This window comes from Anarrhichthys ocellatus, unplaced genomic scaffold (assembly GCF_004355925.1).
Source record: "Anarrhichthys ocellatus isolate YVR2014 unplaced genomic scaffold, GSC_Weel_1.0 scaffold2, whole genome shotgun sequence".
Taxonomy (NCBI): Eukaryota; Metazoa; Chordata; class Actinopteri; order Perciformes; family Anarhichadidae; genus Anarrhichthys; species Anarrhichthys ocellatus.
In genome coordinates this window covers 2,879,819-2,894,073 of record NW_022280032.1, presented here as the reverse complement: position 1 = coordinate 2,894,073, position 14,255 = coordinate 2,879,819, and the positions used below count along the sequence as shown (strand labels likewise).

The 14,255-nt window shown below is 39.3% G+C and overlaps 1 protein-coding gene across 4 annotated transcripts in view; it reads left to right on the top strand.

Annotated features, from left to right (window-relative positions):
* Positions 1-8,234, top strand: part of LOC116394626 (transcription factor SOX-6-like) — a 104,090-nt gene extending 95,856 nt beyond the window's left edge. For all 4 annotated transcript variants that reach the window (XM_031867871.1, XM_031867880.1, XM_031867889.1 and 1 more), the window contains 3 exons: positions 972-1,142; positions 3,025-3,238; positions 5,240-8,234. In XM_031867871.1, the coding sequence (XP_031723731.1) occupies positions 972-1,142; positions 3,025-3,238; positions 5,240-5,579 (725 nt within the window). In that variant the 3' untranslated portion in view covers positions 5,580-8,234. The remainder of the gene's footprint in view (positions 1-971; positions 1,143-3,024; positions 3,239-5,239) is intronic.
* The last annotated feature ends 6,021 nt before the right edge of the window (positions 8,235-14,255 follow it).

The following is a 14,255-nucleotide window of genomic DNA, read 5'->3' as shown; positions in this document are numbered from 1 at the left end:
AGTTGCTGGAGCTTTGAGAAGCAGAGTCTCAGTTATAAGCAGTCACATCCTGTTCAGACTAAATTGATACCAGTGACCCTTAACTCCGTGGGCCCCACATAGAAGAGGCCCTACTTCTGGTGTTCTGCCATCTCAGAAATCCGCAATAAAGAAGAAAGCATCTTCCAGAAAGCCAGAACACGCAGGTATTCAGGGAATACAAATATTTATTGTGCTTCTCGGGATGCTACGGTGAAGGACTCCCTCAACAGCTAAACAGAGTGTTCAATGTCAACAGTTTACGCTCTTGAACAATTTCACACTGTTATCTTCCCACAAATACATAACAAGATGCTGAATTCTCCTTTTTTTTCCCGCAACGAGTGTTTGTGACACAAGATCCCACTCAGTGCAAGTATGCAAACAAGAGCAGGCGAAGACATACAGCGAGTGTGTGGTGGTTAATGGTCAATGAAGTTTACTGCAAAAAATCATTTGATAACGAATGATAGCAACACTTCTTTTACGTAGTACATGCAGTTACCAGTTACTGGTGCATAAAACACCATTTCTGAATGTAGTCTAAAGACACTGACTTGGTGTTAAAGTTTTTCTCCCAACCCACCTGTTACTCATAAAACACAGTGTTTACAGGCGATGAGGAGTGCTCATTGTGGTTTAGTTTGGAATCAGAGGACTAAACACAGCAGCATAGGCCTTGAGATACGATCAGGCGGAAGCCAACTGACTACGGTGTGTATAGCTCATGTGTGTTTGTGTGAGCATGTTGAGGGCATCCCAGCAAGACCCCCATCACACTTTTGTTATACTTGTGTTATACATCGTCTCTCAAGGATCAAGGGCTGAAGAAACAAACAGGAAGGGCTCATCCATATCAGTGCAATATCCCACATTTTCAAGCATGAAAGTACGACAGATGAATGTGTCAAAGATGGGCATGCTGAGAATGTTATTCCTTTGTGTCACTACAGGGAGTAGCATCACAGAGGCAAGAGTGTTCAGGGAGGCGCGGGGCAGGAACAACGCCGAGCCCCACATCAAGAGGCCCATGAACGCCTTCATGGTGTGGGCCAAAGACGAGAGGAGGAAGATCCTGCAGACCTTCCCTGACATGCACAACTCCAACATCAGCAAGATCCTCGGTGAGATATTACAGATTTATCTTTTAATCATTTTTCTGAGCAGAGAAACTCATTTACAAATTACAAGAATCAGTTTCTTTTCCTATCGAACTTATCACCTTTTGGATGCGTTGGGACATAAAATATGTGTTAAAACCTATCTATTAAGAAATATGATTATTTGTTCAGTAAGAATGTGTATAAATGGTGTGCGTCAACACCTTGGAGACGCACACACACAAGTCATCAGCTAAAAGTATTTGTGGCTACAATAGAGGTTTTGCCACCATCTTGTTGAGAGGCGCAGTGTATTTGACAGTTGATGGTCCTCAAACCGGGACATTTTTCGTCATGTCAGCCTCTCCGCTCAGGCTGCAGACTATAAGAAGAAGTAGTATGCTTTTAAACTGTGAACACTTCACACACAGAGCTCCACTATGTAAGCCTGACTAGTGTGATGGATTCATTCAGTTATAATGTAGCCGTGTTGATACTAACCTCCTCGACACAGATAGCCATTCACACGGCGCTGAGCACACCGGTTGTTTCGGTAAATGTTCTAAGGACCACCACTGTCCGATGCAGGCCTCTAGTCAGCTCGAGGGTTGCTGAATGCTCCTCCTGAGCAACATTAACAAATTGCTTTTTCTTAAGTGGGTCTGTCCTCCTGACCTGGAACTTTGAATGGGCTCTGATGAAGATAGATCGATAGATATATACTTTATTCATGCCCAGGGGCAAATTTGTTAAAAGGGAGTTTTGTGTTTGACAAAATGCTATTTGATTCATCATTTGTGCAACAGTTTCACTGACAGAATCTTAATTTAAGTCAGAAATGTACTTCTTACCTTATTATGAAAAATAGTCATGTTTGAATTATTCGATTGAAAGTGATGTTTGCAGGCAAATATTAACAGTAAGATCCTGTTTGCTGGAAGCATTTAGAAATGATTTCCCTATAATTTATCAAGCCTCTGTGGCAATATAGGAGCAAAAAGCAGAATCTAAAGTGCAGAATTGTGTACATGACTGCATGTGTACAATGCATGTCTCTCCAACGTAATAACACAGCTGGACTTTGGGGAGTGGGTGGCAGGCTTAAAAAAAACATTGTTTCCTGTGTCACAAAAGTACAAGACTAGTTTGTGATAAACCTTGATAAACAGAGAAGCGAGACGGGGTGTGTATATTCAGAGTGCTTTGCAGATGTGCTGCGTTCCTGCGGTAATGGCCCTGTCCACTTGTTCAGAAGGTCCTCTTACCGGGGGAAATAAGAAGTACACAATGCATAATTCTTCTCGAGCCAAGAGGGAGCAGAGTGTTATCCACTCCTGAACAGCCTCCTTGGTTGAAGAATTGATGGTTTCTGTTCATATGACAACATCCAACCTTAAAAAAACACCAGAAATGCTGACGTTTTCATGGTTAAACCACGGCTCTGTCACTCTTTTGTATGATTGATTTAATGTGCAGCTGAAGTGACAGTATGTCAGCATTGTCGGATCACTGATTCAGTGCTCGTTATATCTATTGTAGATGTAAACTCTGCTCAACCAGTAACATTGAAACAGCGTAGAAAAGCATGTCAATGCCTTTTTTTGTTATTCCCAAAAGTCCTTGTGGCCGTTAATAGCAGTGAGTGAGGAGTCAGCAGGCAGTCAGCAGCAGTTTGAAATGGGTAATAAAAGGTGTTTTGAGAAAGTGTGAGTCACCGCAACCACGAGAGATCCTTGAGCATGCTGCCATAACTGATCACCCAAAATACGATGCAGTTTACTGCAGCAGATTGCGAGATTAGCTGTGGACAGACACAGAGGTGCACACTCACTCACAGACACACATGAGCAATCGCATGATCCTCCTAGACGGAGATAACTAAAAACTAAAACGTCCTTTTCTCCAGGCTCTCGCTGGAAAGGCATGACCAACCAGGAGAAGCAGCCGTACTATGAGGAGCAGGCCCACCTGAGCAAGATCCACTTGGAGAAATATCCCAACTACAAGTACAAGCCGCGGCCCAAGAGAACCTGCATCATCGATGGCAAGAAGCTGCGCATCGGAGAGTACAAGCAGATGATGCGGTCACGACGTCAGGAGATGAGGCAGTTCTTTGTGGGGTGAGTACCAGAGTTTTCCCTGGACATCACAGCTTTCTGTGTAAGTGCTCCTCGTGGTTTGAAAGAGAGCTGCAGTGAAAGACGATGTTCAAACTCAACCTGACAGTCTAATGTGTGGAACTACTGCACAGTGTGTTGTACACAGTTTGCAATGGAATTCTGAATATCACAGCGTCATTTTTAATTACAAGGTTTAATAATTCTAAAGAAATAGCTTGTCCAACACATTTTTCTCCATCATTGTAATTACATACAATATTAGAAGGAATTCTGCTTATTTCTTAAGAGGGGTCATTGTGCATTGACAGCCGCATGCCTTTGGTCACACACAGGCGATGTGTCTCACTCAACAACACTTTGACTAATTGACTGTTGCACCTGTGACCGTTCAGTTCGGTTGTCTCTTGAATAAGCATGCCGTTCTGCTCGCCACCTTGGCCTGAATACAGGTGTTTAAGCAAATCTAATTAGCTAGATAAAAGAAAAAACATCCAAATGTAATTCATGAATTCAATCTGGTATTTTTTTAAATAACTTTGTTTCTTGTATATAAGGTATTTCTTCTTAATGTGTCACAGTATGAATATAGAAGAAATATTTTAAACTACTTCCATTTGCTAGAGGGTTTATGGACCATTAATTAAAGATTTATTTTTGGAACCTCCCGGTTGTATCTACAAAACCCTTTTAACATGCGCTGAATAGCATTATATTTTAGAGTGTAGTCAGTGCAGAGAGGGGGAAAACAGTGGCATTGTCTTAATAGGAACCAGCCATGGATGTGTTTAAAGCCATCACAGTGGCCTGTGCTTGAGATGGATTTACCAGAGGCCACAGCTTTGAATAGGAGCGATTTTTAATAGCTTGTCATTTATTAAATTAGGACAATGCCGGGCGCTTGCGGGCAGTGAAATTGGACACAGACAGACATAGTGGAATATGAAATGTAAGCAGATGTATGAGAGGTAAACGAGAGCGAGGCAGACGTCACAGGCTCAATGCCACATCTACTGTCAAGTTAATGCAACAAAAAAAAAAAATAGCTCATGATTCTACAGGCCTGGTCTTTCAATCTAAGCTAAATCAAATAGTTACTGGGAGCCAGTATACATCCAGATTCCATACGAACACATTCCATATAACTAAACCGGTGTTGTTTTAAAAAAGCATTTCATGTGAAAATGTGTCCGTCAGAGCGCACAGTGGTAATTGTTTCAGGAGACTAAGGAGGGAAAACTGTTAGGTGAGAAAAGTGACGGCAATTTTCCTGCTTTATGTGGTTAATTTGAGGAGCCAGAGGGCCTGCTTGAGTGATGTGCATCTACCCTCATTCCATCTATATCTTAACAGGTTATTTAGCCGATGCTGCTGTGAGCTGGCAGGGAGAGCTGCGTGTTAGGACATGCCCGGCCAGATGAGAAGCTGTTGCTGTTTTACTTAAGTGGTCTCAGAATGAATGTTTTGTTCAAAGCAGTTTGTTTAAAGAAGGTTATAATTAATAAGTATCTGATCAAACGGCGATCCATCCATGCTATATATGCTAACTGTTGCTGTGACTAAATCCTTTTATTGTTAAAAAAACATGCAGCCTGTCTTTGTGTTTTTAGCCACGTCCGACAGACACAACATGTTTCTGAACTATCTCGACAATCATCAGATGGATTGCTATTACATTTTGTACAGACGTTCATGATCTCCAGTGGATGAATCCTACTGATTCAAAGTGATACCCTAACGTTTCCTCTAGCGCCACCATGAGGTTAACATCTGTGGGTTTCTGTGTGAAAAGTCTCAACGACTACCAGATGGATTGCCATGAAATTTGGTTCAGACAATCATGTCCTCTCAGGCCTCAGTCTTGTTTTGTTTCTGTTGTAATTTTCTTTGATGTTTTATTCATTCTAATTCCATGGTCCTTGTGTTATGTATATCAAGGTTGTTTAATGCCTAATACCTAACAGTTTTCCCTTCCATTCTTTCTCTTCTTTCCTTGCTTCTCAGGCCTCAGCCACCGATGACTCTCGGCAACAGCCCCGGCGGAGTAGTTTACCCAGGCGCCATAACCATGGCCACAGCCACAACATCCCCACACCTGACCTCAGACTGCTCCAGCAACTCAGCCAGCCCTGAACCTGCCATCCCTGTCATTCAGAGCACGTACGGGTTGAAGTCCGAGCCTGGCGGCGGGGGCAGCAATGGCGGTTTGGTCGGAGCGTTGGATCTGCAGAGGGACCCTACCAACGGAGCCGACGACATGGACATGTACGAGGACTTTGAGGACGAGCCCAAGTCAGACTATAGCAGTGACCGCGAGACACGGGAGGCCGTCAGTGCCAACTGAGTGTGCTCAGGGTGTCAGTTGTAAAAAGAGAGAAAAAAGAGAGAAACTCCTGTTATACTCAGAGACACTTTTTAAAAACACAGTTTATTATAGAGACCTTGAAGCAAAGCATCAGGACATGTTGCGTCATGCACTGAGCATGCCCAGACAGGATCCAAACTCAGCAGCCATGCTCAGAAAGTTCTTGAACGGTATCTCGAAAGACGTCCATTTGAAGAACAGGGCTGATGGAAACAAACGTGACCCAAGAAAACAACCTGAACAGACGTGCAGACATCAAACTGACAATGACCTTCCGTTTCCTACACTTTGACAATCTTAACAGGAGCGAATAAGAGTTAGAGGAAAGAAAGAGAACGAGAAAGAAGGGGACGAAGGACAAATGAGCGACGGACACATTACTGTGTGGTTTGTAAAGAGCATGCATAGATTGTGAAACATCAGGAATTGGTCTTCAACAGCTATTTGGTCTTAATGTTTAAGGTGTGATTTAGTTTTTATCATTATGTATTTACTTTTGTTGTGTTCTTGTTTCCTCATTGTTTTTTGTTCTGTAGACTTTTTTTCTGACAGGTCACTGCCTGTACAAACTCTGGACTGTCGGAACTTGAAATTTTAAAAGTTTTAATATAAATCCTAGCTATTGTAATCTTATAGTCTTACTTTTGTTTCTTACGAATACAGTGCATCTACATCTTGTTTTTCTGACAAACTGCTTACATTACTGTTTCTTTTTTTTTTTATATCCCAGCTCAGGTATGATGTGCCAGCTTGTGAATGTGTTGTTTTGTTTCTTTGTTTTCATACAGAAAGAGTGATAGGACTTTTCAGACTGTCATCGAAATAAAGGGAGCAAAATCCCTTATATCACATTATTATTATTATTATTATTATTATTATTATTATTACTAAGTATGTAAGTAAGAAAGTACCCAGGCATTGTACAGATTTACTTCAAATGTGCCAAACCTACATTCACATTCGCTTGGGATGTTGTAGTCTTAACTTCCAATGCTGCAAGAAAAGTCTTATACAATCAGCTTTTTTCTAGGTGATGAGATGAATTCCTACTTGGTAACTGTTGGCTCCCCTCCTGGCCCAATCCCAGGCAGAGCTCAGGGAGGATGTGTTTTCATCACGCTCGCTCAGTCACAATCACACACACACACACACACACACACACACACACACACTTCAATCTCTGGCAGCCCCTCCAGCTTCGAGATGTAGTTAGAAGAGTCTGTTCTTCAATTCCACTGCATTGGTGCTTTCATGAACCACATTGCCCATAGTTCCTTGAGGCCAAACACTTAGCACATTGTGCTGTAACATTTCGTATTGGAGTCTGTCTCTTTCAATCTGGCCAAAGGTATAGACATTAAATTTCTGCTAAGACACTTCAAGAGTTCGTGAGTCTTAAAAGTGTCCCTATAGCTTTGTTCATCCAGCGTCAGAGAAAAGGGGATGAGCAGCCCCAGTGTTACCCTACTGTAGAAAAACAGTTTCTAATATTCTGGATCCCGTCACTGTATTTTGAATTGTGTTTTGAATCGGTACAAAAGTGTAAAAATGTTACTATTATTATTAGCCTGTTAATATTCGTAAATGTCTTCTCAGCATCACGTGGGAAAGATAAACCAAACTTGTGTTTTGAGAAAAGAATTTATATAGTTTCAAGAAATGGGTTTAAGAGGTCTGTTAAAGGGCACCGTTTTCTACATTGCATGTATATTTTGAAGACGAGTAAATTATTAAGAGAAGAATGGAGGAAAAAAAGGTGCCTGATTCTTAATCAGCTTCTCAGTCAGAGCAAGGTTTGACTCCAGTCTGAAACAAGATGTTCCTCTTCCGTCTTGTTGTGGCCCAGTGGTCAGCACCTCGTTGGGTGTGCACGCTTTTTCCTCTATTTTTCTCAAATGTCACATTCTTTCTCTGAAGACACAATATTTTTTCTTTGTCTCTTTTCACCACACTCTACATTTGGAACATTTTCAACAACCTGTGACCTTGGGGTGGTCTCTGAGTGCTCTTTTTAGCTGTTAGCTGTTTCACTCGTCTTCGTGGCTCCATGTTTCTCACCATATCTGGCAGTTTTTACTTGGGTAAGCTTCACAAGCTGGGACTGAACATTGTTTTTTGCTTGCGTCACAGTAAAAAAAAGCCTCATGCATAGACATTTCTGTTAGTGTCATACGCATCCTAAGCACTGGATATAAATTCTGTTTTTTTAGTTTTTTTTTAGTATTGACTAATGTGAATTTGTTGTTTGATTTTCAACATGATACATTAGAACAGTCAAAAGTCACATGTTTGGACTCTATAGGAAGCCTCGTACATGCTAGGCACAAGTAAATTGCCATTTCTTTAGAAGCATTTCATTTATTGAAGCAAGTTTTGTTGCTGCAGCTCTAGTGCCGCCTAAAGGGGTCACATCGCCTCTGATCTCTTTGAAACCTCATGCTCTTGTCACTTGTGACCTGCAGAAGCAGAACACAAGTTTCCTGGTCGCATACATTTTGTGATGAGTATTGTATTTGAAATTCAATTGTGCGTTTTAACATTTCATTGTATTTATTAGCCAGCTTTGGCTCTAAAAAGTGTCAGTACAACTTGGTGAGAAAGACAATCAAAAAAAATAAATAAATAAGAAGTAAAGACTTGAGATTTTCCTTATAAATGTGTCACTTCATCATTGCTTCATGTGTTTCTTTGACTTTTGTGGACAGATGGGAGTTGCACAATTTGTTTATATGCGGAAAAGCACTCATACCTATTGTGTTGTGCACGTGAAAGCACTGCGCACAAACTACAGGTAGTGCTGCAGGATTTTTTTTTTCCATTACTCTAAAGAGTGCTCTTACTTTCCAGGCATCTAATAATTTCCAAACACAAGGCTTTCTGTTTCCAAAGTTGAGCTATTCCACTTGGTCCTTATATTTTGGTGGCCCATTACAGTAAAATGTGGCCTATTGTTCCATTGTGCGTGCGTGTGTGTGTATGTGTGTGAGGTAATGCCACACAGACTGACTGTGCTGTGGTGTATACGCCACGGCGCCGGTGCTCGCTGCAGCCAATCCCAGCATTTCGGAGAGAGAGGAACAGAGGGCTCAGCCATATGCAGCCACATCATAAATCTCAATGTAATTCCCAAATCAACTGTAGCGTCACCCTGCAAGGGGCGCCGGCAAATTTGTCACACACTCCTTTGTGTGCACTTTTGTGTGTGTGTGTGCGTGTGTGTGTGTGTGTATGTGTGCTATAGCTTTTAGTTGGGAGGGGTGTTTGAAATCATACTTGTGCTGTGTTGCCATGCTAATCTCGTGAAATAAGTCATCATAATTTACATTTCCTTTCTCCTTTCTGCAGGATGAACGTTTAGCTGTTTGCAACTTGACAGATTGTTCCTGTGTGTACATGGCTGTGTGAGTGCATGCAAAGCTTTCAGCGCCTCAACATGGGAGAGCATAGTTCAATACAGTGCAGTCATACTTCATAACTTGATGTATACATTCATATACAGACTTCATTTAGCCAGGGAGGAAACGGGTGTAATCTGCAATGTTCCATGATATCCCAGTTGTTAAAGCTACTCGTAGCTACATTTAAAAAGATTAGCAGTCAGAAAAACATACAAAATTGACCCGAGTCAAATTCGTAAATAATTTAAATAATTTGTGTGCACGGAGTATCATACCTGGGTGGGGCTTGCATCTGGAAATGAGTCACAAAAATCAAATTGAGGGACTAGTTTTCGGTGGTCATTCAACTGAGTCACTCTTGAATTGTCCCAATGAGGCCAATGAGATAACCTCCGACCACGCATAACAATCCTCTGCTTGAATAATATTGTGTCCGCTGTGGTGTTTCCCACAAAGAAAATCTTAGGAGTGTATTTACTCTTCTTTTTTTTCTGACATTTTCCGACATACTACAACATTACTTTGATGACTTTTTAAATGAAAATGTTACACTACGCTATGAGTTTTTTTCAGTAATGTTACAAAAAACTGTACCAATACTTTTTATGGCATACTATACTTAAAAAAAATAAAATACAGAACAGAAAGCTTTTGAAAAATGTTACTCTTAAAATACAGTACTTGTTTGTTTTTTTTCAAAAAATGATTTCATTGAACTGTTGATGCCCTGCAGCTTTAAATTCATTTAATTCAGGTGTGATGCCAATCAAAAAAGCGAAAATATCCATATTATTCTCATCTTCTAAAAAGAGAAAAATTGTGTGCAGGGACTTTATCTGCAGTTATTGAAACCACTTGTGTCAGATCTATTCCTCTCTCCGTTAACATTATTGTTGGTCAGTGAATTAATTTATTAGGAACCTAATCATATTCAACATACTATGATGTGACATTTTTTGACATACTATATATTCTTTATGCCATTTTTCAACATACCATACTATGACTTTTTTAATACTTTTTTGACATACTATACTATCACTTTTTATGACTTCGAAAAAACTATATTATGATATTTTTCTAAAATAATGACTTTTTGACATCCTACATTTTTCGACATACTGTACTTTACAACATACTATACTGTTACTTTTTGACATACTATACCATGACGTTTTTACGTACTATATTCTGATTATTTTTAACATACTATACTTAGGACTTTTTATGACATTTGTAAACATCCTATACAAAGACATTTGTCGACAAACTGTACTTTGACTCTTTTATGACATTTTTCAACTTACTACACAATGACATTTTTGACATGCTATACTATGACCTTTTTCAACATGCTATACTATGACCTTTTTCAACATGCTATACTATGACCTTTTTGGAGTTTTTGATTTCTAAAAAAACATATTGAAGAGTAGTGATAACAAAATCCTTTCTCTTTTCCTTCCTCACCAATCAAGCCTCAACCAAGATCATATGAGTTATAAATTGTTATCACAAAGAAGGAGCCCCCTTCAGACGTGTTGGATAGGCTCTTTCAATGAGGCATCAAAGCCACTCTGTATGATCACGAAGGCTCAACTACTCATTAAAACGCACAGAACGGTCTTGGTGCTGCTCCATCTTCTTTGAGCTTAGAGCTAATGATGCTTAATCATTTGAATGCTTTTGATTCAAAAGGGTAATAATTGACCCTTGCTCTGCCATTGAGTTGCCCATGTTTTACAATAAGCACTGTTTGTGCCTTTCTGTAGGTAAAACATTGCTTAGAAGTCTGCATTTAATTGAAAAGTGAATGTTTGTTTTTTTTACTTTCAGGTTATGTACAACTGCTTAAAACAGCATTTCAACATAAGGCAGGTATAATTACGTACGTGCTACATGAAATTAAAACTAAGTTTACTGAAAGGTTAGGGTTAATAGAGATCAGGCAAATTGTAATATTAATAGCTATTCATACCGAGGGGAACATGAATGTCTCTGCCAAATTGCATGACAATCTCCATCGAATAGTTGTTGAAACATTCCACTGAAAGCATAAATGTCCGGCTCACAGTATGATTAATCCTCTGGGGACCATGAATGTCTAAAAAGGCTGGCAGACAGATCAACTTTGCCATCTCTGACTACAACTACATACTCTGACACAATAAAGTGATACATTTTATATTTCTATATGCATCAATTTTATTATTCTATATGCATCAATGATAATAAAGACAGAATAAAAACAATAAGAACTTACATTTTATTTCAGATTCAAACAGGTGGTATGACTTTATATAACACAAGAATATAGAGCATGTGTACTAAGTAGAGTTTTCAATATTCTATGAAAAACCTTTTTTTTTTTTTTTTTAAATCTGCTGCCCTTTATTATAGTGCATACTAATATAATATACTGTATTTGTCAGTGTAATGTAAAACCTTACCTTGAATACAATGTTAGACCGTTTTAAGCAAATTAAAATTTATAACAATTGTAAATTGGGAGGGGGTCTTATTAGAATTCCAAGGGTCAGCAGCCTTGGGAGGCCTTCAACAATAACTAAAAATCTCAATGCAATATCTGAATAAAAGGAAATCACACACACAAAAAAGCTTTGAAAGGAGTTGCTTTAGCTGCATTTGTGTTTCAATGTCTTTGAAACATTGCATAAAGGCCTATACTTCTTTTTTAATGCAATTAGAAGTGAAAGAAAAAATCTACAGCACTTTTTGGATGGGCAATGGACAAAAGGCCAATTTTTCGTCTTTGAGGAAAAGTCCTTGGGTCTTTTTAAGTGCATTAGTCCGCTAATTAAATATTATATGTTTAACAAAAAATGCACTTTGAAAGCAGCTGGATTGTTTGACTGAAAGACATGGCTGCATCCTTGATGAGTGGAACTGTGTGTGACCATGAAGAGGTAAAGAACGTCATTGTTGCCAATCCTCCCCCCATTTCACCCATCGTAATCCTTTCTGCCGATTTTACAATCGCATTCCCTTTTGTGCTTCCTTCACAGATAAAGACACTAGACACGGTTATGCAGAGCAGGGGACTCATTGACATATCCGACCATCCATTACTTCACAGTCTGATATGTTTGTTTCATTGACTGCACACCAACTTATTGTTCACTGTTAAAAATGGTATGAAGCACTGCGGGCTACCGGTTTGTTTACCAGACAAACTGAACAGCCTTGGGTTAAAACAACAGGAAGTGTTCAATGTTAGGTCAAACAGTGATCGCTGGCAAAGTTTTACACTTGAACTTATCTCAATTCCATGCAGGTTTTTTGCCAAACATTTCAACATATATATTGTATTTCATGTTATAAACTCTGTAGAGCTAAGATCATTTGGTCAATTCCCCCTTTACACTGGCCAGCTGGAAAGTTTTAACCTCCCAACCTGTATTACTATAATAATATATTGTATGTATAAATCTTTTTGACAGACTCCTCTCTCTTATAAACTCTTTACCATCTGTGGATTATGTACAAACCTAATACGCTTTGGAGGAAACGAGATGATCCTTTGATTATGTATGATTATGCTGCTAAATCATCACTCTCCATTGTTTTGTCAACTGCTGTCGCTAAAGTCAAGAATAAATAATAAATGTCCATTTTTAAGCCGACATGGATGAGAGGCGCCTACATTTCAGCATCTAATTGAAATCCAAACGATCAACGTTATAATGAAGGTGATGTGATCAAAAGCTCCAGAGCAGCTTCTAAACATTGCACCCAGTGGTGAGATTGTTCAACTTTACTCTCAAAGTGTTTTCCTTGTTTCCTCCTGCAGTATCAGCTCATGGCAAGTAAAGCATAATTAAGGCCTTCATTTATTATGTTTGGACAACTCAGAACACTTGATGAAGGTTCTGTAAATGTTGTGGTAATGGCACATTCATCACATGGCTGGACAACCAAAGCACTTAGTTAAATGTTGACAAGGGTTATGGTCTTGGTTATATACTGAAAAAGTCGATGCAGATTTGAGGGATTAGGGAGTTGAACTAATGAGCATTGTACTCTCTGACATACAATGCTCGCTGCAGTATTACAAGGTTGCACTACTTTGCATTGGAGCAGCTTGTTGCGAGTGAATATGATCCAGTGGCAAATTAGTTTAAAAATAATCATTTGTAGAAGACAATGTTGTGTTACAGTAATGATACATTAAAAGCAGCAAGAATAGCAACCTCTGAAAATGCTTGGTACTACCGTATGTGCAACCTTTATTTGTGTCAGTAATTCACCTTTCCTTCCGTCTCATATGAAAATATCCAAGGTGGGATTAACCACATTCACCACATTAGAATCAACTTTGATCACTTTGAGCCACCTTCAAACAGGGAAGAAGAAGCTTTTCCTCTTAAACAGCCTTGTAGCCTCAGATCACAAGTTAAATTGGACATGTGTGGAACCTATTCATTACACTGCTCATTTCTGTCTGACAGTCTTACTTTTATGTGTGCTTGAAGCATAAAAACACCAGTTTCAGATTGTTTAAGAGGACTACAGAGCATTTTTCTTTAGTTTTATAATGTATCATAACACACTGCACTGATAGCAGAAATCTACTGTAAATAGATAAACAAAGCGTTGATATGCAAATTTTGAAATAGTTCAACATCTTCTCTCATGCAAAGCTGACTATGATAATTCATTAAACTTCAGTTATTACGTTGAATCAACCAACAACTGTAACAGACCGATTTGCTTTTACATTTTCTCAAATTTAAAAGTTAGTCCTTCATTTGCCACAAAGACTACAGAAGCCACCGCTGTTGAAGCGCCATATAGTTCAAACACAACACGCAAGGCTGCTCCCAGTAACCTTATGAAATTATAATCATAGGGGCAGGGACTGAATGGGATACTAACCTTCATTGTAATCAGCATAAATTCTGAAAGGAATAAAAACTATGACCCAACATTTATTAAAAACACAAAGCAACTTTCCATCCTCGTAGTTTTCTTCAAACTACGAAAAACTCATACACACACAGGTACATATATGCAATTTGACCTGCGTATTCTGGGAGCGGTTCAATGGTTTGCTCAAGGACACTTCAACATGAGGACAGTCAGAGCTGGGGTTCAAACCGCTAACCTTGAGGGACAACTCGCTTTAAGGGTCTCAATGGAGGTACGTCAATGGCATGGAATAGTAAAACAATGGAGACTCGTAAGTCTGCTAATATGCTATTAATAAATTATATTTGACAAGTTAAGTGAACTCTCA